This window comes from Cinclus cinclus, chromosome 17 (assembly GCF_963662255.1).
Source record: "Cinclus cinclus chromosome 17, bCinCin1.1, whole genome shotgun sequence".
NCBI lineage: Eukaryota > Metazoa > Chordata > Aves > Passeriformes > Cinclidae > Cinclus > Cinclus cinclus.
This window is the reverse complement of record NC_085062.1, coordinates 8769104-8794665: the sequence shown is the minus strand read 5'-3', so window position 1 is coordinate 8794665 and position 25562 is coordinate 8769104. Positions and strand designations below refer to the sequence as shown.

General features: G+C 43.0%; 1 protein-coding gene across 2 annotated transcripts in view; it reads right to left on the bottom strand.

The window, feature by feature from the left end:
• Positions 1 to 6530: 6530 nt before the first annotated feature.
• Positions 6531 to 25562, bottom strand: part of DGCR2 (DiGeorge syndrome critical region gene 2) — a 41365-nt gene continuing 22333 nt past the window's right edge. The window contains exons 3-10 of one of the 2 annotated variants that reach the window (XM_062504244.1): positions 19907 to 20032; positions 18535 to 18754; positions 17523 to 17599; positions 15466 to 15642; positions 13882 to 14085; positions 9428 to 9580; positions 8749 to 8985; positions 6531 to 7953 (exon numbers count right to left, since the gene is read on the bottom strand). In XM_062504244.1, coding sequence (XP_062360228.1) covers positions 7712 to 7953; positions 8749 to 8985; positions 9428 to 9580; positions 13882 to 14085; positions 15466 to 15642; positions 17523 to 17599; positions 18535 to 18754; positions 19907 to 20032 — 1436 coding nt within the window. In that variant the 3' untranslated portion in view covers positions 6531 to 7711. The remainder of the gene's footprint in view (positions 7954 to 8748; positions 8986 to 9427; positions 9581 to 13881; positions 14086 to 15465; positions 15643 to 17522; positions 17600 to 18534; positions 18755 to 19906; positions 20033 to 25562) is intronic. The other variant, XM_062504243.1, reaches the window with a different exon arrangement.

The following is a 25562-nucleotide window of genomic DNA, read 5'->3' as shown; positions in this document are numbered from 1 at the left end:
CCACAGATCAAACCAAACTCATGCCTGCAAGCACAGGCCCCTCTCCAGACAAAGCCCAGTAAGCACCTGATGGAAGCTCCATCCTTGGGGCCCAGGTGACATCCACAGCCACGCCGTAGGGGACCCTCAGTCCCTGCAGTCACCAAGGACCTGCACAGTGCTGGATCCAGCCCTTCCTCCCGAGCAGGCACAAGGCTGCCGTGGCTCATGCTGTCCCAGCCACGGGGCATTGGCTGGCCAGTGCAGGGGGGCAGTGCTGGGGCACAAGCTTTGCACACCCATCCGAGGATCGCCAGAGCCCACTGCAGGCATCCCGTGCTGGTGGAGGCAGCTGTTCAGCTCCTGAGTGAGAGTGAGCATATGCCATCCCATTGCACCTGTCCAAGCAGGTCCCACGGGAGCCAGGATCTCAGCAGGTGAAGGGGGTGAGAACACAGGAGCAAGGTGTTATTACCTTCTCCTTAAATATCCGTGCCACCCTCACACAGCAGAGGAAAGGAGGCCAAGGGGCCCAGTCCGCAGCTCCCCACACCGGCACTTGGCCCTGGCCTGGAGCACCGGCGAGTCACTGCCAGGATGAACAAACCCGGCAGCAGCGCGCGGGCAGCGGGAAGCAGCTTCCTGCTGCCAGCTTGGCCAGGGATGGGTTCTGGCTCAGCAGAGCTGCTTGGCTGCCGTGTGCTACAATGGGCTCATCCTCAGCAGGGATTCTCTGGGGCACCTTCTTCCCCCCCAGGTAGCAGCAGCCCCAGGCAGTGCCTGGGCAGCACTGAGATGCGTTTGGGCCCCGGTGCAGGGCACAGAGGAGAGCGGCAGCGCAGGTGTTCCCTGGGCCGGGCTGGATCTGTGCCGTGCTGACACTTGGCCCCTGCTCCAGGGATGAGGTATTCTGCAGAGGGCTGCGGTCATCCTTCCGGAGAGAGCCGCAAAGGGCGGGCAGGTGCGGCAGAGGGTCGCACCAGCTCTGCAGCCTCCTGCCGACTGCTGCCGGGAAAGACAGGAGCTGTTCTGGCACCCATGGTGTCAAGACCTCCCTTGAAAACCTGAGCCCACCAAGTGATCCCTCTTCCTATACAACCACAGCAGGACAGCCCATATTGCCAGGCAATGGAGGAGAAGCCCAAGACTCTTGGGGTCAGAAGATGAGACTCACTGCCCCACGGATACTTTTTTTTTTGATTTTCAGGCTTCTCTAGTGATTTTTAGCAAGAGGAGCAAGAACAGGGTGTGGGGCTCAGCACAGCCCTGTCAAGAAGCAGGAGTAGAGTGAGGAAGCAGTGGCATCTACAGGGCATGTGGAAAGGCAGTGGCAGCACCACAGCACTATGCCATACCCTGCTCCCACCCATCCCCACTGCACTGCTCCCTAGGGTGCATGGCTACCTGCTGACACCCATGCCAGGCAGGAACAACCTCCAGTTTCTATAGGAACCAGATCAAGCCTTGAAATTGCCAGCCTTGCTAGTGGTGGTGAGCTCACAGCTGAACCTGCCGCTTTGTGTCATCCTCATAGGGTGACACCACGTCCATCAGTGCCACCGAGCCAGGGTGTGGCGAGGTCCCCGCAGACACCCACAGTCACAGCACCAAGGGCAAGAGCCACCAGGGCAAGGGTAAAGGGAACAATACCACTGAAAGACAAAAAGCTACTTAAGCTGTATCCATCGATTGGTCGTGGACACAGTGCCACCCTGGTGGGAACCCCCACCACGTGCGCTCTCAGCAAGCCCGGTGCCAGTGCACAGCTCAGGTGCCAGCAGCGCCTGGAGGTAAATGCTGCACTGCCACCCAGGAGCCTGGCCGGGCACCCGGGATAACAGGGACAGTGACAAGACCAAGACCTGAGCCTCCAGAGTGTGGTTCACATCACAGATGGATGGGAGCTCGAAGAGAGGCGGGTATCCAGAGAGGCAAAGTTCACAGGCAGTAAATACTCTGATCTTTGATCCCCACGATAAGCTGGTGCTAGCCCAGGAAGAAAGCCGAGAGCGGGGCAGGGAGCGCAGCACAAAGGAGGCAGTGTGTCCGGCAGATGCGCTCGGGCCACACGCCGCTGCACAGCCCTTTCATTCATCCCACGCTCCCACCGCCGCCGGGGACAGCGACATCTCCCCCCAGGGCCTGGCACCCCCGGGGCGCTGCCAGCCCTCGGCCCCGGCACGTGTCTGACCCGCTCCTCCGCCCTGGCGCTCTCCCAGCGCTGAGCGCCCCGAACACGCCGTGCTGGGCACAGCTGCTCATCGCCCTCTCAGAAAAACACATTTTAAGCTCCTAAGAGCTCACAGCAGGAGGCTGCCCAGCAATTCCCTGCCCCAGCACCCGAGGGTCAACACAGACATCTGCTTCTGGACACGGTCAGGGTGGGGAGCCCCGAGAGCCGCGGCTGTGCTTCGGACACCCCGTGCCGCTCCCTACGGGAACCGTCCCGGTCCCCAGGCAAGGCAGGAGACAAGGGCGAGTTGTACCTGCACGGGATCTCCCAGCACCAGCAGAGCCCCACGGGTTCCAGGCCAGCCTGAGCCCCTCCAAGAGCTCCGGCTGGAGTCGACCTGGGGCTGTCCAGGTCCCATTCAGCTGCCCTCTGCAGGCACGGGCACGGGGGAGCGGAGCCTTTCAGCAACGAACGCACCTCCGGCACGGCCCCAGCACCCGCTGCAAACACTGCGAGCCCGCCGGATCGGGGAAAAACAAAGCTAGCAGCCTGGACCAGCCTCTCCTTTCTGCAGAACCCCCTGCCCCTGGACTCAGCAGCTTCCCACGGGTTTGGGGAGGACAGCAAGAATATGCTGCACTTAACTTTCTTGGGTATAAATCCAATACTTTCCTGAAATTACGCTAATACAGATGAATCCCACTGGAATCTGTACACACACGAACTCTGGTAGACTACCTGCTCAAAGTTAAATGCGTATATTGATCTTTTTGCAAGATCACAGCTCAGAACAGTGATTTAACCCCTCCTTCACAACGCTGGGGAACCACATCTGCAGAAATCAGGAGACATTGGAACACAACATTTCTCTTACAGAACACAATTTATTTGGCATTTGGATGAAATGTTTCTCACAGCATCTTGAAAAAAAAAAAAAAAAGAGATTAGTGCCAACCCCAAAGAAGTTAAAACAAAAACCAGTGTCACAGGGACTCAATTATTATAGTATCAAATTTAAATTCTACATGGTATTTCACAGAATATCAAAATCTTTTATACACTGCCACAGTTAAGTCCAGTCACAAACCAACTACACAGGAGAAGCCTGCACTTGCAGCGCTGGCTAAAATGATTTTCCAGAGGAAGGTAAAAAATAGTGTCTCATTCTCTCGCAGCCTCCCAGGCACCCTCAGCCCACCACACAGGGATGGTGCAGCACAGCCACCTCTGCTGGCATCAACCCTGACCCACTCAGCACTCGAGGGGCACACACTAGAAAATTAAAGCTATGTGGTACCATAGCAGGCAGGCAATGCTGACTGTTGTTAGGGGGAAGCACATCTTCATCACTGAAGTGTCTATTCCAAGGAAACACCTATTTCACTTGGGAGTAGGGAACATGAGAAGCAAACACGAACTTTGATTCACCTCCTCTACACTCAACTGCTCTCATTCTACAGTCCAACTCCCAACTTGCAAGGGAAATATAAAAGAAATTTCTGCATATTACATGTTCCTTAGCTAGGGAGAAAAAAAGATGTTTCAGCAACTGAAAAAAGGAGATGCACATCATGGTTTGTACGAGGCAACAATAAAACATCAGTGTTTTGCCACTGAGAAGTCACATCTGAAAGATAAAAACACCTTGAAGTACCAGGTTCAAATTTATTTAACATGAGATGGGAAAAAAATGGTAATAATTACTGATCACAGAAAACATTTTCTCCGCAGTACTGGAACAAGCCATAACCCCACAGCACCTGTGGAGGCAGAGCAGCCATTGACTGCAAGATTCAGCCTTCAGAAAAAAAGTCCACCTACTTAATTTTTCATCTAGATCAGTGTCCTGCTGTGCATGGCTAAAGGAACAGTCTGAAGCTCAAACTAAACAGGACTGAACATTACACAGACAAGCTCCTTGCACACCTGAATGACGGTGCTGATCCTGCACAACAAAACCCACTGCCCCTGTAACATTTTAACTCTGAACTCACCCAGTACAGAGCCAGAGGCTGCTGTGAGACTGTGGATGGACATCACTGACAAACCAGAGTGTCTGGGGCTGCTCTTAGGGAACAGCAGAGACCTCAGTATGGCACCACAGGACAGGGAAGCTGAGGAGCACAGTGGGACAAGATCAGCCCGGCACAGAACCAAGCACTGGGACTTGACAACAACCGTGGTCAAGGGCAGCGCAAGAAAAACACACCTGGGCTCACACATGCTGCTGGAAACCACGTGGGAATGCCATCTACCTGCTGGGGCTGCAGGGACACTTAGGATGCACCAGTTGTTACAAAAAACATCCAGATATGAATGGCAGTTGGGGAAAATCAATGCAAACTAACTCCAAATATCTCATCAATCTAATTCAATCAAACCAGAGAGGTTTCCCTTGGGCAAGCACCAACTCTCTTTGTCTCGGGACAAACTGCCCACCAGTCACCTTGCCAAGGGCAGGGAAGGTTTGCTGAGGAGTCCACTGTTGTCAAGAAAACTTAACTCTTCCCCAGCTGGTCCAGCAGTCTGAGTAGTTGGGACATTTTCTGCTACAAAGGCTCTTACTCCAAAAGTATGCAATGTGAAAAAACTACATTAAAAGGGGAAAAGACAATTTTATTGCCAAATTAGAAGCTCACTGAGAGGTAAATGAGCTGTACTTAGTGAGCTGTTCCATTCAAGGCAGAATTTCCCTTGTTTACAGTTAAGATGAAGAAGGATAGGGGAAAACAGAGAAAATAGCAGCCTCCTGCCAATATACAAATGGGAAAGGCTCAGAAGCAATGGGGAAAATATCACACTGAGGCTTCTACAAAGAAGCCTCCATTTGGAATAGCTACAACCAGGAGCCACAATGAAGTTGCCAGTTGTAACAGAGCTTATTTGCAAATAAAATTCACCACAGAACCAAAAGTAAAATACAAAAACATTGAACAGATTCCCGCAGTGTTAGAAGTGTGAGGTAAGGTATCTGTTCACCTCAGCCACAAGATACAGCCTCAGAGACTGAACCAAGCCAAAAGGCCTTTTGTTACTGCGCTAGGATACTACAAAGAACAAATTTTTCATCTGGCTTCAAAAACAATTCGAAATTTTCTATTTTGCACTGCTAACAAAGTATTTTTCAGGAACAGATTGTAGTAGCATAGACTTTGCATCCTATTTAAATGTACACTAACACAGCCTGTCCTACAAGAGAGTGTAGCCAGCTCAAGAGAAGTATTAACCCTAGAGCCTAATTTCTATCTCAGTGCTTAGCTTCACCTAGCTGGATGCAGCACAAAGGTTACTCTCTACAGTATGTATAGATATATATATATATGTGTGTGTGTGTGTATATATATATATATATATCATCACCAGCCAGAAACACACACACGCACACACACATTCGTACCTATAAAACTAAAGAAAAATCAGTACATACAATGTATAAAACGCATGAATGTGCTCAAAAACGCACAAAACCCGCTTTATTTTCATACTTCAGAAATGCTCAATAATTTGTATGCATGGTTCTGACTACTGCTATCCATCCACTTCATTAGACCAGGACTTGGAACTCAGAGGACTCGGTCAGAGATCCCACAGGGTGGAGAACTGCTCCTCTCGTTTGGTAGCACTGCTGCAGGAGCCAGGCACAGCAGAGAGCAGGATGGGGTGGGGGAACAGCTCCAGGCAGAGAGGTTTCCTACCTGTGCTTCCTCCCACTCGTGTGCCAGCAGTGCTCCCCACAACTGTGATTCACGCTCTCCGCTGCACTCAGGGCTGTTTGCAAGTGTCTGCATGTCCACACACCAGATATGACCCCAATAACCAAACTCACAGTTTTCTGTGCAAAACGAGTTGAATTGTCAAGACCAATCCCCAAGTACAGTATAAGCCTATAGGCAAGACAGGGAATAGAAAGTAGCAGCATAGTCCCTGGGGAAAGAGTCAGCTGCACTGGGAAACCACAACAGTGGGTTAGGATTTGTCATACAAGTATGATTTCTCATCATTACTAGAAAAATAGATCACATACACACCCCCATGCAGTGTTTTCATCCTGTCCCTCTAGGCTTATACCCTTCATAAGGTAACAGGAGACCACTCACAAGAGGCATTCTTTACAAATTCCTTAAAATTCATCTCATCTGCTGTTACAGTAAATCAAGGAGAAGCAGAGGCAATGGGAAGATGAGAGAAAAGGGTAAATTATTTGTACACTGAAATCCAAACTTAAATTTAAAATTGTCTGTAAAGATTATTTTGTACTCATTATCAAAACCAATAGTGCTTGACTTTGGGTTTCGTGAGGGATTGAATGAATCTTTGCCATCTGTAAATTAACTTAGCTTAAAGAGTTCAATACAAGGGGGAAATCTAAGATGACATATCAGACAAAAGCAAACTGCTTTATTGATTTAAGTACACTAACCTCATTATAACCCCTCATGGGACCTGGATAAACGGTTTGGGGGGCACAGGGGAAATCTCTAGAACAGGGTTGGCTATTCATGGGACTGAGATAAGGAACAAGTGTCCAATTAGAATTAAACATCACCCATAGCACATGTTGATCACCATTTTTAAGTGGTATTTGTAGAACTGCAAAGAAGTGAAATGAAGGGGAGGGAACACACATGCTAAATATAGCATGCAATAAAAAAAGCAAGAAGAGTGGTCTTTTATCCAGGCCAGTTTTGTGCAACCATTCACTGTAAAGAAGTTAAACCAGAAAGAAAATACCTCAATCTTCCTTATGGGATTAGAACAAACAGGGGCTTCATACAGTGAACTCAGGCTGCATCAAAGTTAATTGCTCTCATCTCTTCCCTAAAATACTTCCTAACACAAGTGAGGGTTCTACCAAAGGGACATCACACACACCCAGTTTTCTTCATGGGCCAGAAGTTTAACCAACAGAGGTTTTGCAGGTACTGACAACAGAGCGCTGTAATTGCAAATCCTGGTTTTCTCAGTACCCACTGGTCACACATTGCACAGACCATTCCTTCTGCAGTTCCTCTGGTGTTCTGATCGAGGCAGACCAAAACCCCAAGTGCTTTACACCGTGTAACTCTTGATGGCATGTGTTCCACTCCATAAAAAAGGCCCCAAGCCCCTCCCCTGCAGCTCCATCTTCTCTGCATGAACAGAGATTGCCCCCACCCTTCTTTTCCATTGTGTTTCCTGGGTCCAGTTGTATCCAGCCAAATCCAAGCAGCTTTTTTCTGATGTAGATTTTGATTCCTCTCAGGTTAAGGAAAAAAAAAACAACAAAACAACCCAAACTACCCATACTTCTCACCTCCTCAGAAGTCAAAGGAATTCTCTGCTCTCCTTTCCACAGAGAATGGGACAAAAGAGCAGTTGTACAATCCATATTTACAGGACAAACTGATTAGTGAATGAATAAGGACAGCCAAAAAACAAGAGGCACGATCCTAACCTAGAACATAAAAGCAGTGCTTGAAAAACAAAGTGGAGATTCCTTCTGAAGTTCAAGCCAAGGATTAGTGTTTGTCTGTGCAAACAGTTGCTAAAACTCTGAGCAGTGCTGGGCGTTTCTCTCCTTTATACAATGGTGTTGAGGGAACAGTGGCTGTGGCGACTGCCTGTCAAAGTTTCTGCTGGGGTGTTTTCATTTATGGGTGTGTCAGGAGGGACAAGAAAGGTGCTGCTGTCAGCAGAATCTTCCAGCTCCACTGGAGAAGGACCAACTGAGGGAGGAAGGGATCCCTCTGTAAGCTGTGGGGATACATCACAGTTTCCTAGTGATGGAGGACTGCTTTGCACAGCCTGAGAAAGCACTCCATCTGCAAAGGACAGAAAAGCAGAATCAGAACGCGAAGTTTACCATTTCACGTTCCCAAACAGGTTTATGATCTGTATTTCTGGAAGCTCTGAGTTTTTCCTGGTTTTGTGCTAATGCACAACAAGATGAGACTGCAAAAGAGGAAAATTGCATAACAAAAATAAAACTTTGACATATAAATAAGATGCTTGCACTAATCAGGCTCACTTATCTTGTGAAATACGCTGCTCTTAAATCCCAAATTGGATTGATTTCTACAGTATGTGAATATCACAGCTGCAAAACTGAAGAGCACTGGGTGAATCATTAGAAAGTGGTATTTTTGGTCAATTTTTGGGGGGTGTGGGTGGGGGAAGCAGGGAGGAGAGAAGATGCTGGATACATTTTATCCAAAATCTCTTGTACTTGACATTTGTTCTACTTCTTCATACCAAACCCTATCGACCTAGCTTCAAAAGGCCAAAAATGGTATCAGCATGACAGAAAAAAGGTAACCAGCTAATTCATCCAAGGTAAGGCTCAAAAACAGATAAGGTTTAAGAGGTAAACTGCTTACAGATTGGATTCCACTGCTAATTTAGATGATTCAAAGAACCTTTGAGAAAAAACAAGCTTAATTATACATTTTAACAAAAGACTTTTCCATCACAGAAATTGGAGATTTTTTTGTAAAACGTCTTTTTCCATCACCATTGCTAAAACACATGATTATAGCTTAAAAAAATAAAAACAAACAAAATCCATCCTCTAGCCAAAATGAAAAAGTGGGAGAAAAGAGAAATTATTGTCTGCATACCTGGAGTGGAACAAAGGATGCTGTCTGGATTGACAGAAGCCTCATAAGGAGGAGGTGGGTCATCAGGATGTTGAATATCTGGGTACTTGTAAGCAGTATAGGGAGGAGGGGGATCGTGAAAATGAAATGCTCCACCTTCCCCATCGTCTGAAAGATGCAGTGGAGTAAGGCCAGTTCCAAAACCATCGGGACCATAATCAAAACCAGGCATCCTGCGGCCCAAGTTGAAATGGTGCACTAGTTCAAGAGAAGGAAAAGGAGTAAGTGACTTTATCTCATGTTGTCTTCTTCAGTTTAAGTCAGATCTCAACACTTTTTTCCACTTTTCACACCCCAGGAACTTATGCCTCCTGAAGACCTAGAAAAGTCTACATAACCCGTGCAAGTCAACTTGCTGCAATTACACAATATACCAGGCCCACCTGCTCCCAGTCTGTTTGTCCTGCATCACATCTAAATTTGACTCTAACCTCTTCAAACTACGGACTACTGTCCACACACAAGATATTTGAGATTTGGACCACATACAAACAAAAATATTTGTCCATTATCCACTACAAAAGTTTGAGTTTGAAGAACCCACCAAGACACAGGCCCAGCCAAGCAAGACGATGACATTTCTCCCCTTTCCATACACCAGCATGGCAATAACAAGCACAAGGTGAGAGCTGATACTCACAATTTGCTCCAATCAAAGACTCTATGCGCTCCCTCCGCCTCTGGCGCAGCCTGTGGACCATGAAGAGCAGCAGAGAGAGGATGAGGAAGGAGGAGATGCAGCTCACGATCAGGCGCATTCCACTGGCCATTGAGTCAAACAGGCTGTTGCCATCTGTTACATAAAACAGATAAAAACAGCCTGTTATTTTTGTTCAAGATTCATTTTTCTTGATGTTCTTCTGTCAGTAACGGAGAGATAAACGTAGAGCGGAGATTCATTAGCCTGGTTTAACACTTATCCATATTTCAAATATATAAGAAAATCATGAATCATCAGGTGATTTATCTTTTTACTGCAAGAAGATCTGAAAGTTTCTAAGAATATCTTCCTCATGAAAAGGGACAAAACACTGAAGGCTTCAGGCCTTCAAAAACTAGAAAAAAGAAAGGCTATGGCATTTTGCACATCCACTTGTTTCCCTGGCATGGCTGATGATATTATACTAAAGAGGAAAAGGCTCAAGAACTGGCATATCTATACACTACATAACTTCTGAACATCCTAACCATTCCATTTCCACTACAAAAAAAAAAAATCAACATTGTCATTGCACCCAGATGTGGCTATTATGTGATAGGAACATGATAATCATCACTCAGGAATTGAAGAGATTAATGTGAATGGGAATTAAACCTCTTAGAGTCACACTAAAAGCAAGTGGCAGAACAAGAAAAAGACCCAGGAGCTCAGAACTTGCAGAGCTTTATCCCATTGCAAACCAGATCTACACTGGGAAGGCTGTTGTGAAGAAATTATCACTGTACTCCCAGAACCTGGCACAAGAGGCATTAATTTTTCACAATTCAGCTAATAACACTTGGTTATGCCTAAGCAGCACAAGCACACACAGGTACACTACACAAAGAAAAATGACCTAAAGGTGATGTACTGTGTTCTTTGCAATAGTTTCCCACTAAGGAGTTCTGAATGAGAAATACATCCATGTTGGGGTGGGGGTAAGAAACAGATGAGGTGGCTTCACAACATGGTCACCTGCTGCTGCAGGACACAAGCACTAGCAGGGGTGGCCCCTCTTCCCAGTCACTGCAGGGCCACTTCCCAGAGGAACCAGACAGATCCTGGCCACCTCTCCTTTCCCAAACCCACTTGAGCTGCAAGAGCTCCCTCCATACTTTTCCTTTCACTAACTGAAGTTATATCAAAGACTCCTTAATAAAAGGCTAAAAGCATCACAAAAATTTTAAGTGAAAAATGTGTACTTTGCTACACATGCTAGTAACAGAAAAATCCACCTAATCTATATCATTCCAGTACATGGCTAGCAGCCTGGTATTTATTATGCAACGCCTTCTCGGAAAGAAGAAATTCATTTAATAGTGCACAAAGCTGGAACATGACACCCTCTCAGATCCGGCTGTGCAGCACAAAAGCCTGGCTGCTGTCAAACCTTTTAGCAACTATCACTGACAGAGCTTCAACTGATGCAGTCACACACCTCCCAACCAGCAGAGCCTCCTGAGCACCACCGACCTGCCCCTGCTCCTCCTCCACCTTATGGCAATGCCAACTCCATGATCACTGCAGAATATTCAGGGCTGTCAGTAACACTGAAGTGCCTTTAGTAAAATATAACAGAGGTGCAGAGGCCCACAGAAGCTGACTTTAGTCAAGGGATGGATTCTGGTGGTGCATGCCCCCTCTGCAAGCTGCACTATGATCTGAGAAATGCTCATTAGACCTCAGCCTTGATGAGCTGCACTTGGACTAAGTCCTCTTGAGCTTATCAGAAACACTGTCTGTTCCAGGAACTAACAGGTGTCTAATGAACACCTGTTTTTTAATGAACAGCCTTGGAAACTTACTTTTCCTGCCTGAATAACAATCCACTTGGAGTGGTAATTTTGTTATTGCACCTTCAAATAAAGTTGCTATAATCTGTAGCCAGGATGGAAAATTACTAGCACTAGAGCCCACTCTCTTAGGACCCTATAAACAGGAGTGCAAAGAGAAATCCTTTTGATCTCTCAGTTCCCAGATAAGGGGCTCATGTACATGTCTCAAAACACCAACAACCAGGTGGCTGTGGAGCCAACCAAGGACTGTTAGTAATAACAGATGAGAATTGTTGTTAATAGCTAAGGACTATTGGTATTAACATGCCATGAGAAAGAACAAGATTTATCTGCAGAAGGGGGGCCAGGTGGAGACAGGGCAAGCACTTTTCTGTGAGAAAGAACCACATCACAGTACAATGCAGGTGCAAAAATGAGTGGCAGAAATGGTCATGGATTCCAGGGTGAGACTGAGACCACCAAAGACACCTGAAGCCCACATAAATACAAAACTAATTATTTCAAAAAACTTGTTTTTATCCTCAGTATAGTAGTGCCCTGTAACTGCACCCGTTCAGTCACTAGAAAAGCTCCAGCACAACAGTTCTTTCCAAGTATTCCATTTCTTCTACTACCTTTTCACAGTTGTAGGTCTGTCTAAACAAGAGCCATAACAGAAAAATTATTTTCTACCATAACATGGAGCAGCAATAGACAGACTACCTTGGTTTCAAAATATTCCTCTGCTATTTATCTTTGGCTAAATGAGAAGCATCTTTTAAGTGAGTATAGCTGTGATTGCTCAACTTAACTCCTACCACTGAAAAATCCCCCTACTACCAAGTCCTTGGGTAATATTTGCTACCACTAGTAACCATTGCTCACCCACTCACACTGCAAGAGCTGATTACCTGTCAACCCAACAGCAGGATTTATTTCCCTCAGGTCTCTCCTTGGATGATTAATTTACTTACTGTTGATTAGTAAACTGTTTTCTTTCCTTTGCAATAGAGCTTAGGGAAGATACATGAAAGAATTGGACAAAGATAAATACATGCTGATTAAAGAAAGTAATTCATTAATTTTTGTCATCTGGAATAGTCATTTTTAACCACCCAGAAGGAAAACTGCAATGTTTAGTTTGAAAATTTCAGTGTTTATCACTAGCTGAGGTAACTCATGATGAAAGAAATTGGATGACTGCTTGATAATTCCTCTCTAAAAAACTTAGTTACTGAAAAATCCACCAGAACACTTCAAGCAAGAGTATAATGAAACAGTCTCATTTAGCATCAATACAGAAAAAGAGCTTAAGGATGAGAAAGGATGTGGTAAAATACACTCTTCAAATCAGTATTCATGATATAGTTAAGACCCACAGCAATAAGCAAGGATTAAAGAACACGACACGAGGTTATCCCAGGTCATCTTATCCTGTCTGCTGGATGATGCTTTGCTGACACTGCTCCTGAAGATAAAGAAAGTGAAGCCTAAGTCTTAACTCAGCTGATAAGAGTGGGAGGAAAACTCCTGCTTTTTCCTCACTCTTTCACTGACAGACCTGCCACACTAGCTGCAAACATCTGTTAAGCTTAACCCTCAGAACAAATGTGACACAAGGAGAGCCAGTGACCTTTAGTGATTAATTTCTCCAGTTAGGACCAGTAAGATCACAAATTTGGAAGCCAATAATCACCCCTTTATTTGTAACAGATTGAAACAGAAGCCTCTGATGGGAAGAGCTGACCTTCTATTTTCCACAGGAGTTCAGAACAATAGTTTCTTAATGCACAATAAGATTAGGTTCTTTTAAAATACAAAAAAACAGTATCACAGAATGGTTGAGGCCAAAGGGAACATTCTGAGATCACCTAGTCCAATCCCTGTTCAAGCAGCATCAGCTAGAGCAGGTTGTGCAGGACAGAGTCCAATCAGGAACTGAATATCTGCACAGAAGGCAGTTCCACAAACAATCTGCTCCAGTATCTGACCACCCTCACAGTAAACTCCGTGTAAGCTACATTTCTTTTCTGTGCAGAATAATAAGCTCCCCAAAATCTGCACCCCGAAACAGTGACTGACAAACAGTTCAAAATCAATTTTATTGACTTTATCGATCCAAAACAAAAACCTGCATTGATATGCCAAATCAAATAACCAAGGTTGTAGGTGTTGATTATTATTGAAACTCTATATAATTTTAAAACTCTGCTTCCCACATGATCCCTGCATGAAAACTACCACACACATAAATATGCTCATGACCAGAAAAAGATGCTTAATTAGTGCTCAAGAGGAAAGTGTTTCATTTTCATGACAACTAAACACAATAAAGGAAATATACCAGATGCTCTACTAAAAACCCACAGTATTGTCCCTCTCCAAACTGAAAATAAATTACTGCTTCTCCTTTCTAAGTAGCATCAGGGGTAACTCATTTTTACCAGCCTGAAGTGTTTCCTTTCCCATGATTTGAGACCTTTCCCCACCAGGCAGCTGCACCCAGCAATGCAGAGGCACTGCAAAGATGTGTTATTCCAAACAACGCTATACCCAAACACACCCAAGTTGGGCACTCAACTAATTTTTACTGACAGAACTGTAGCAACAGAGTCTCACCTGGGTCTAAACAGGTAAATTTGCAGCACTCCTTGGGGTCCTTGCGGTACTGCTGACAGCCCTGGGGCCGCTCACACAGAGCAGCCACACACATCTCAGGTTCACCATTGTGACATGTGCAGCTCAAACAGGGATCATTCCCTTTGGGGGTGAAATAGTAGCCTTCATCAACAATGTTGTCTTTGATATCAACGCAAGTCTGGCCTAGAAAAGAAAGACACATCAATATTCATGGCAACCAGCTTAATTTGTTGCATTAAGTGATTTATAAACATAAGCGGACCAGTTAAAATCCAGGCCTTCACATTAAAGAACTTTGAAAAGGGGTCTCCAGGGAGTGGGAAAGATAATGGATGGTCTCCAGGGACACAGAGACGATTTTCAGCTCATTGACAAGGTGAGTTTTAGGTATTTAATGGAACTGACACACTTCCAAGCATCCTCTCCAAGACAGAGGAAAGCAAGTGGTCTGAGAAGCTCCACCTTCACTGCCAAAGCCTGCTGCAGCTCCCTTCCTCTTTCCTGATCTTAGGAAAAGCTGGATATTTTCTAGACCAAATCTAAAGGCCTTTTAACAGCCCAGGACTTAAAAAGGGATCCAGGCAATAGTACTTCCACTGCCCCAGCAGCATCCTGATCCCTGCCCAGCAGGGGAAGCTTAGCCACCTTTTGCCCACTGACCTAAAGGCAGGTGCCAAAACCAGAGAGAGAAAACAGTGCTGGGACCTGGCAGCTGGAACAGCTGCTCAGGGAGGATGGCCTGTCCTTCCACCCTATGCACAGGTCAGCTGGCAGGGTCCCCTGGGAAGAGAGCTGAGGAGGTCTCCAGCTCAATCTCTGATCTAAGCAGGGTCAGCCACGACATCCCAACGTGTTGCTCAGGTTTTTATCTAACCTGGTCATAAAAACCTCTGAGGACAGAGGCTGCACAACTTCCCTGGCAGTCAGTTGCACCCTCAAGTTAGACAACTTTTCTCCTTGCAAAGAAACATCATCTAGATCAGATAATGTTTAAAATTACCTGGTAATACTGCAAATACCTCTGTTGATATCAAGGCTTTTGGAGTACAGGAATGCAAGATACAGAACAGAAGCCTTTTTTCCCCCCACTTTGAAGTCAGTGAGCTCCACCTGTCTTTCCCTTCTAGGTTTAATAATTGGCTGGAAGGAATTTAGAATTTGCTATACTCTAAATAAACCAGAAGTAAGTGTTTCCCCATTTTAATGTGAAATTAGAAATTATTAACTTAAGAGCAATGTTTACTAATAAGGTATTTAAAAAAACCAAAAAATTATTTTGTGCAAGTTTATTTTGGGGCTGATACTGCTGCAAAAATTAATTTGTTCAAGTTTATTTTGGGGCTGATGCTGCTGCCTAGTGATTTTTTTTAAAAACTCAGTAAAATGTGTGACAGCCATACATTATGATGCTCTTATTAAAATTAAGCAGAAATATAACTCCACCCTTTTTTTTTCTAATGCACTGGGAAAAAATTAGAAAGGGTAATGGAACAATTTCCAGCTGCTTATTATATGCATATTTAAACACACAACACAGTTAACACTGAACTGAACCCAACTTACTCCTTTTGCAGAGGAATGAAGATTTCTCATAGCAGTTTTCAGCATACCAGCTGTGTAAACCGTGGTGCCGGAGGGTAGGAAAATGGAAACACTGGAGCTGGGCACAAAGAACATTTTCCTTTTCAGACATAGCCGTCCCAAAGATAGGGTCAGGGGGTAAAAACACTTCTGAAGAGCCTGGAACAAGATACATTGGCATTAGCAGCCTGGGGGTGTGTAAAGCTTTAGAGAGGCTCTGTAACATCACTCGTTTCATGCACACCAACTTCAATACAAAAGAGTCCTCCAGCTTCAGCTCCCATTAGCCACACTGCTCTGGGGGAAGGCAAACAGCTGGAAGGGAAGGGGTGACTCACACAGAAAAGAGGCTGCTGTTTTCAAAGTACTGGGTAATTCTGTCACTCTCAACCAGGAGAAGTGATACTCCAACATCTCTACTAGTGCTGCTTCAATAGTCCCACTAGAGCCCCATGGGGTTTGCCTGACAATAGTTATACACCTCCTCAAACCACGCTGAGTTTGGTCACAGGTGCTACCAGTGGTACAAGAACCCACGCAGCAATCTTGTGTCTGGCACTCCATGCACCCACCAGTGCTGCCAAAGATGTGCATCCACCTGTGCAGCCCCCACAGAGGCATTCCATGTTTGGGGGGATGCACTAGAGCATCCACAGTTTGGTCCTTTCAACTCATAAAACAGCATCCTGAGGGGCTCCAAACAGTGCAAAGGTGTTTAAGGCATTTTCTGGAGGCCTTATGCTCCACATGTCACAACAATAAATTAAAATTTTCAAGCTACAGAGCCCTAAATCACTTTTCAAACAGGTATTAGGAATTCAGAGTCTGCCTCAATACAAGCCTAAGAAAGCTTTTCACAAACTACTGAATGCTACTATGTACTTTATTTCATAGAGGCAGCTCTTCATTAAATATAAAGCGTGAAAACAGAAGATTATATGGTATCAAGAGGTATTAAATTCATATAATGCATCAAATGAAATAAAACTAATGATAAAGTTATGATGATTTTTCTGTAATTCATGCCTCCCTGTTGTGACCACTCTGTCAGCAGATGGCAGTGCAGGCAGCTTTCCAAAGAGCAAAGAAAGGTTCTTTTAAGGAGAATCTTTGTATTCATGTGTCAAAGGAAGCATTTTTCAAGACCCAACTGTTTGAAAATTCTGATCATAAATATGTCTGTACCTAAAGGAAAGCTTTCCTTCTAGATTTTCCATGGACACTGAAAGCTATGCACAAGAAAAAAACTCTTCAGATTAGCTTTCAAATGCTACACTGGAATTCACAGTGCTTTATAACAACACCTTTGCTATAAATTTTCCATTACCTAAACCAGTACAGGAAACAGACAGGCAAGTGTACACATAAGAGTTCATATTATAACTTTAACTAATCTCTCGACTGAATCAGCTAAAAATATAAGGTGTAGAAACATGGCTTTGCATTTTCAGCAGAGGGAGCTGCTTGTTTTGCAATTGAAAGGGTTTAGCCAGTGGTGCTCATCATATTAATGCTTAGTTTTTCATATAAAATGAGATATATTTCTGGGATTACACAAATTCTGACATAGTTTAAGTAAACTACCTGAAAGTCTTTAAAAAAAAAAATCTGTATAAATTCTGCAGAATTCAAGTGTGTTGTTTTAGTATATAAAATTCTACCAATTTTTAAAAAGCTAAAACCTCCAAACATGCCACACTGGTGTGCAAATACCAGAACCAGGAATCAGCAGTTCATCTAAACATTCACCACAAAGAACGAAAAATCCAGAGTGGTTTCCTTTCTCTCACCTTGATCAAGGGAAAAGCCTAAATAAACTGATACGTATCCTTCCCATGCCAGAATGAAAACCTATATAACTTCTTAAACTTTAAAATAAGATGTTTGTTGAGTATGAAACTCTTCCACTTCTACCCTGCAAAGCAATTCAACTGTACTGTACTATTTGAACACTATCAGTGAAAGAAGTCCTGCAAATCATACTCATGCTTTAATAGTTTCCATGGGCACTGAACTGAGCAGTAATTTGAGTGACCCACCTTTATAAGCTACTTCCCAGTGACCTTCCAGAGAGTGATTTCGATTGGTGATCACATACTGATATCCCACCCAGAACCTGCAAAACAAATTCAGTTACATACTAAAGTATATATAGGCCAAAAACACAGTAACAAATTAAATTACACTGAACCTTCTAATGTCTTCATATGTAAAAGTTAATTTTCAAAATATTCTGATGACTCTTTTCCTTAAATTTCTGGCCCATACACTGGCAATGTAGAAAGACTACAGCTGAAGAACAGAGGAAAATACTTGATAAAATACTTAGTAGTTTTCTAGGTCTACAAATTATAATTATTTCTACTCATAAGCAGCACCTTATTCTGTTGTCATGGCAGCACTCCAGTATCTCAAAAAATCACACAGCAGCATCCAGAAGTCAAGTATTTCTGAACATAATCAACTTAGGTCAGACTGTTCTGGATCAAACCATTTAACTCTCCAGAGAGACAAGTACAGCATTACTCAGACACTCCTGATTATCTGTCATGGCAGCCCAGGAGTGACAAAAACCCCACATGCAGAAAAAGAAGGAATTGTTTGTTGTGAACTAATAGAATGAAATATCTAAAGCCACCCAAACACGGTAGTTGCAACTCAAAATGCCTTTTTATTATTTTTACTTCATTCCCATCTCAAAGCTGCTCTTTGTTAGAGCTACGGGTACTTCATGGAAATCAAAATCTTGTTGAAAAATTTAAACAATTATTTCTATACAAGGTAGTGCAGCAGCAGTCATTGTTAAATCCACCTTCCCTGATGCAGTTCAAGAATAACAGTATAAGATAAGAAGACTCTGGTGAATTATCTGTTAATATTAATTAAAACATAAACTGCAGATGGAGCACTGCCAACCAGCACGTTCACATTGGCTTATTCACCTGATGTAAATTTTACCACTAGATTTCCTACACAAACTGAACCACCAGCATTTGTACCACACAGAAACCATTCTCTGTAACACGAGATCTTTGTCCTCTTCCTACTCACCTACGCTGGTCCTTCCTTACAAATGCTTTTTCTTCCAAGTCCCACTCCTGTGCCAGGATGAACCTCAGCTCCTGGTCGGCAGTGAAGGTGGCGAGGGATCCGTTCACCCGCTGACATGTCTGTACAGCATCCCAGTAGTTCTCCCCATTTAAATACACCCTGTAACAGCTGGCTGTGCCCTCATAGTGGTGCCATCCTGTTGGGCACTTTCCTAGGAAACATGAAGAATAGAAGGGAAACCATTCCCCCCAAATTAGGATCTTTAAGATAATGCATCCTAATCAATAATCACTGGGATGTGTACACACAACAGTGTGTATGCTTCACCTCTGTAGGAGGAGGTGCACACATTACAGATCCCTGAAGAATTACTTTACCACAGTTTCTGATAAATGTTGATTTTTTATACATGTTTTTGAAAAGATGAAGCTCCTAGTAAAGCTCCATCACATATTCACAGCCTTCAAAATCTTTAATTAAGACTGACCATCTATTGTGGAACACATTTCCCTGCACATCTTTATGAAACAAATAAATTTGATCAATCCAAGCACAAACAAGCAGCACAAAAACCCTGGAGGTGGCCAATTTAATAACTGTGTCTTTCTATTAGGTGATTAGCAATACAACCAACTTGCTGTGAAGTTTTCAACCTACTATTACAGTCTCAATAGCATTCATATAATCCTGCTCCCAGAGTCAATCATTAAAGACAACAGGAGTTCCAGGGAAATTCTTGGTTGTTTTGGAAAAAACATCAGCGTAAAGCAGATCTTTAGGAAGTAAGAAGGTGATGGTATGAACTGTTGTCTCTGCCTTCTCTCAATTAACTCAACTGAGGGAACCTGAAACAAAAGCCTTGAGGCATTTCTGGGCAAAACAGACCCATGGGCTTTTGACTGACATTCTTGGAGGTGATGGGTGACTAACAGAGAGAATCATAGGACAGGAGGATGACAATTAAAATAAACGTGAAATATGATTTTAGCATCTGCTCTATTCATTCTGCATTACCTAAGAAACTTAAAATTCAAAACCTGTTCTCTGTTCACTGCAATTCACAGCTCTGTACTCAAGCCTCTTCATTCTGTTTTCTGTAACTGCAATGAGTTGTAACAGAGAACTGCAATTCTGGCTTCACAAAAAGAGGATTAGCAGGGACATAGCATTCTTTGCATGTACTGGTCTGCTATACAAACCATGCAGGACATACATAAAAGAAACGCACGAACACCTGAAATAGCATTGCATGTCAAAGTTTGGTCAAAAAGCTATGAAAGAGAAAACACTATCAATTTTTCATTTTAAAATAGCCTGAATTTGTAAATTAATGAGCAGAAAGATGGCCCAGATTTCCCAGTCTGCAACTTACTGCTAAAGCGGACGGGCTGTGCCACGTTGACGGTGTGGAAGCGGGTGGTCTCTCCTCCTCTGCCTCGACCGTGCCTCGAGTCCACATTCTCCTTCCCATGGGAAGTTCGCTGGTCCCCTGTCAAGCCTGGGGACCAGGAGGAATAGTTAGTACTGGTGAGAGATGCAAGCAAAGGCAGATTTCATTTTGATAAGCTTTCTGTGGGTTTTAATCCGAGACGTATGTGATACATGACTCAGGTAAGCAAAGATGGCAGGTCCCCACGGTAACAGCTTGGCCATTTTACTCACAGGTAACTGAAACACCTTCAATTGAAAAGAACCAACAAGCCATCACATGAGTCGTGCAGGGTAAACTAAATATTTTGGCAGATTCGCACCAGCCCGCGATTGTACACAGGACTTGCTGCTCATCATTTCAACTGCTGCAGCAAATGCATCATCCCCGGCGCATCGTATCTGCTCCTGTTTACAGAACTACCCACTCTCCAGCTGCTTTGCTCCTCAGCTGTGTTTCAAGGACATAAGACAACTCCTCCAATACATTTTTCAACACACACTCCGAGATGTAGGATGTAATTAAAACCAGGAAAGGAGACCCATCTTCAGCCAGAAGAAGCAGACTTTTTTATTCACTCTCAAGCTTCTAAAGGAAAAGTTAGTTGATGATTTCTGAAATAAACCCCTACACCCCCCCCCCATCTCAGTGTCAGGGTTAACAGGTGTACATGCAACTGGATGCAATAACTTAGGCAGAACATGGTGTAAGATGTTATTCAAGAAAAGGGACTGGAGGGCTCCATATGCCTACCACGAGTAAATAAGGAACACCCAGTTCACCTGGAGGCACTGCAGGATGGGCCATAGCCAGCAAAACTAGCAGGTTCCTAAGCAGGAAGGCTGGCAGGGAAAAACCTTAGAGAAAGATGAAGATGGGCATCGAGAAAGATTAATGTGGAAACAAGGGATTAACCTTAAAAGAGAAAAATTGAAAAATCCAAGAATATAAGCATTACAAATATCTGATGGTACGTTAATTAATACTACTAGATGTTATTGAAGGTAAATAAGGCTTAACCAGCACAGAGCTACACAGACATTCATTTTTATATAAAAAATCTGCTTATTTTCCTTAAAAGCTGATTAGCTCCATTTAGCCTCGATAAACCAAACGAAGTCATAATCCCAAATAAAGAGAAGCTACACAGTCTTCTTGAAGAAGTTTAGCTACATCTATTTGAAACATATATGAAATCACATCAATAAAACTTTCGCTTTTCAGACCATCTTTGGAAAGCAAGAGGCCCACAGCAATTTCATGGTAATTTAAACCTCAAGGTGCAGGGTGTTCAGTACACTACCCAGGGGAAAGACCTCCACAAGACCCAACATCAAACAGTGCACTCCTTGGAATAGATGTAGGCACTGATGAGCAAAAAAAAAAATTCCTAGCTGGAGCCCAGAGACAGCAGAGTAGCTTTGCATTCATCTGGCTCTAGCATACTGAGTTTGCCCTGGGTTAATGGGATAAGCAAGGGCTATTTAATTATCATGTTATCCTAGGAATTACATGTCTACAGAGATCACCCATTAAGGAATGGCTGTGCATAATACACTTGCATGGCCTTACAGGAATAAAGCAGCAATTCTAGCGTTCAGTATTAGAATATGCTATCTATCACAGGCAAGAAGTCAGTGCCAAGAAATTCAGGCAGTGTACATTTCAAAGGAAACAAAATGGTAAAATAATTTGACAGTGAAGATTACTGATTTTTTATTACTTTAAAAAGGCTAAACTATTTTTAGTTTTAGAATCTGATTTTAATCCTAATGGTTCAGTAGTGTTATTTACACTATGATTTTCAGAGTGATACTGCGACACTAAAAAAGCAAATCTTCAATTATAGCAAGACTTTAAAAATAACACTAACTAATGTGGAACGCTTTATCAAATTCTACTGAGCTCAACAAGGGGAGCTCTATTTCCCCATGGCATTAAATGGTAACAGCTAAACCCAAAGAACCAGTCAGAACCAAACACATGAAGAATCAGTTCCCTTTCAGAAGTGAGAGCAGATGCAGCACCATATGGCTGACCCTCCACAGCTAAACAACGCCCACGAGGACTTAACAATTTATCTCCCCCAGGAATAAAACAAAAGTTCACAGGTTTTAACATGCAAGGTTAAGGAAGGGTTTCACAGGCTAACATCCTAAATTAACAGAATTTATGCCAGATGCTTTGAAATATAGCCACACAGATCCCACATAAAGGGAGTTCCATCAGTTCGTACCCAGGAAGAGCAACTCATTCCTTCCTCAGCATCTGCCCTTGTCAGCAGATTTGCTGCAGAAACCAGGACTGAAGTGGTACAAAGCAGCCACCACAAGTCACTTCTTCAAGCCCAACGCTCTCAGCTGCTTAATAAACTGGTGCTCTTCAAATATTAAATTGCTTCTATTTGACCTGAATATCTCTCTCCCAAGAAAAGGAACTATGAAAGCTTTTTCAAGGGCAATAAAGAGATGCTAACAAGCCTCTAAGACACTTGACTGCCATGAAAAGCTGTTGCAGATTCTGGTGGCAAAGGTGCAATTGGACTGGTTTTCTATTTTACTTTTACAACACTCTGTGGAAGAGTATTCCACATACTTTGCTGTTCCTACTTTCTTTTTACAAATAATTTTATCTTTAAAAATAAATTAAGAGTGCCATGGACTCGTATTTTGATAACAACTTAACTCAGAAGATCAGAACCTAAGCATGTTTGAGTGTTTCACAAAGAAAAGGCCATCATTTTCTGTGCTTACATTCACACTTCAGATCCTGAAAGTGATGCAATTTTGGGAGATCAGTTATTTTCCAAGATCTTTATTCTTCTAAGTATTAAAACCACAGGCAATAACAGCAACAGTGGTATTTTGACTAGCCAAGACAGATATAGACCTGTTTCTTTGACTTTATATAATTACCCCAGAAATGTCATTTGCTGGCTAGTTGGTGCAGAAAATGGAAAAATGGGTTCAAGGAAAAACTCATGGGGCACTATTTTTTTTCAGCCTTTGAGTATTAGTGTTGTGAACACGAGCATCCTCCAATCTGTTTCCCAATGGATCAAGCCACGATTACTATTCACCCAGCTCCTTCCAATTTACAACTCCTACCTAATTCACTCCAGCACAATTATAGTCTAAGTATAGGGCTATACATCAAGAGAAAGTTGTCCAACAGTGGTGATTCTGTGGCTATTTTCAGTTGTTTAAAACATAAAGCTACGAATTCAGAATGGAAGTTTGCCATGCTGATGGCTCCTTCTACCTTTTGGAAAACATCTGTGTCAAAGATGTCAAGTCACTCCAGCAAAACCCTTCATAAGGATGGATGTACTGTGTCACATGATGTCAAAATTAAACTGCTTATGAACCAAACAGTTCTTGCCATATCTTGTTAGTTCTTATTAGATTTGAGTTGCTCCTGTTTAAACATGGACTCAAAATTTACATAAAAGCTGCCTTGTCCCCTAAGCTTCAAATTTTCTGTCCAGCATATTACCTACTGGAAACTTAGAAAGCTTCTAATTCTATTCTCTAATTTGAGAAGTGAGAGAACTTAAAGATTAAGTCCAGTTTTGTGCCTCAGTATTTGGAAACATAGTTCAGAAGCTCCTAGACAGGAGTGGTTCTTCTCAGATCAAGCAGCTCCATGCTGTGTGTTATCAACTGTATTGTGCCAGAACATCAATGCCAAGCAAGAACAGCATCCTGCTGTGCTGAGTGCTATTCAAGGTAATGGACTGGCAGCAAACAGCTTATAATTTAAACAACACAAGGCAGGGTAAAAAAAATAGGAGTTCAGCAAGGGCTCAGGGAAGGAGTGGAAGTGCTCAGAGGATTTTATCATTAACACCTAGCTGTTAAAAAGAAGCTGTACTAAAAAGCGCACAAATGTCAAGAGTCACTTCAACCATACAAAATATCCTTGGTGAAACAAAACACAAAGGTGTTTTTGATCACTTCAAAACAGGTTGCTGCAGCTGCTGCTTCATCAAAAGGGAAAGATGTACAAGTGACATGGATAGGATTTATGAAGGGTGTTGAAATTTAAGACATCCATTTTCATTCATAAGCAACAGAGAAAACCATCAAGCCTGCAGTTTGGGAGCCATGCATCCAGAGCTGTACTAAACCCTGCTCTGCTCAGCCTCCTGAAAATGAGTTAGACCAGAAGGCCTGCAAAGAAGGTAGGGTATCTGCAGAAGCTCATATGATATTCTGGTAGAAGCAAAGCTGGAAACCCAATAAGCAGTAAAAGGTAAACTGCAGATCCCTTTCCTCTTACGGGTTTAAATACAGAACTTTTATAAAGGTGAAAAAGTCATGTTTCTACTTTGATTGCTTGTCTAGAAAAATGAGACAGTGATTAGAAACAATAAATTCCCATTTGTAAAAGTCCCTGTTTAAGATATGAAAGCCTTTTCTACCATTTCATAGAATACACCACTTTGGGATAAATTATTTTTAGGATCAATTACTGTTGACACGGAAGAGTCCACAAATTTCTTAAAGCTCCACTGCTGAAGTAGAAGCGAGTCACAGGCACATGCTACACAATAAACCCTCCCAGCAATTTTTAGTATTGCTCACAAGAGCAGCAGCCACTGGTTTTAGTCTATGACAGAGATGAATTGAGGGTAATCACTGCTACAGATTCCACTGACACACGGGTGCCTAGTGGGAAGGGCATGGGGAACAGTACTTTGCACATGGCAAATTTGGGATTGAAAGAAATTCCATGATTTAAAGAAAAATGGTCCTTGTGATAAGAGACAGTAAAAATAAAAACAACTGTAACGACAATCTTCAGACAAATATAGCAAAAAATAGGCATCTCACACACTTACTCAGATTGTCAATGAATTAAATGTCTCACTCAATTGTGTTCTGAAAAAAATGCCAGAAGAAATTCAAACAAAAAGTCTTACAATTTGAAATGTTTCTTGTACTTCAGCCAATACATGATTACCAAACTAATTTATTAATTATGGATCCTCCTCTTTTAATTGGACCTTTGTTACTAACACAAATGAAATTAGGCCTAAAGAAGGTGAACCAACAGTGGCAAACAACTTACAATGGCTTTGTAATAAATCTTTGGAAACACTAACATGACTAAGTAGTCAGTGAAACACACTTTTAACACCTCCACAAAACCCTAATTCACTGCCATTGAACTCTTCCAAGTTGCTCATGTTGAAGTGTGCCATTAGTGGCTCAAAGGCTGAAGATTAACAAGCTTCCCAGCCATATTCAGGACCTTTTCTTTTCATGCTTCAGAGAGTTTTCATGCCTTTTAATTTAAAGATACTGTAATTCTCCAAGATTCACAAGTCCAGGTGGCTTCACTCACTAGCTCTTTTAGTGTTCAGCCTGCCTTTATTGAAGGGAAGAACTTTTTAATTAAAGTATTTACATTTAGCTGAATCATCACACAACTGCTCATCTAATCCAAAGCCATTTTCTAAATTTAAAGCTGCATCATTTCTTGTTAATTCAGTGGCCAAAGAAGAAAGTTGCCACTCCTGAGTAAGACTGTGTTACTAATAATAGTACCATTAGTTCCCAAACCAACATCCCAAGACAGTCTCTCCTGTGACTCG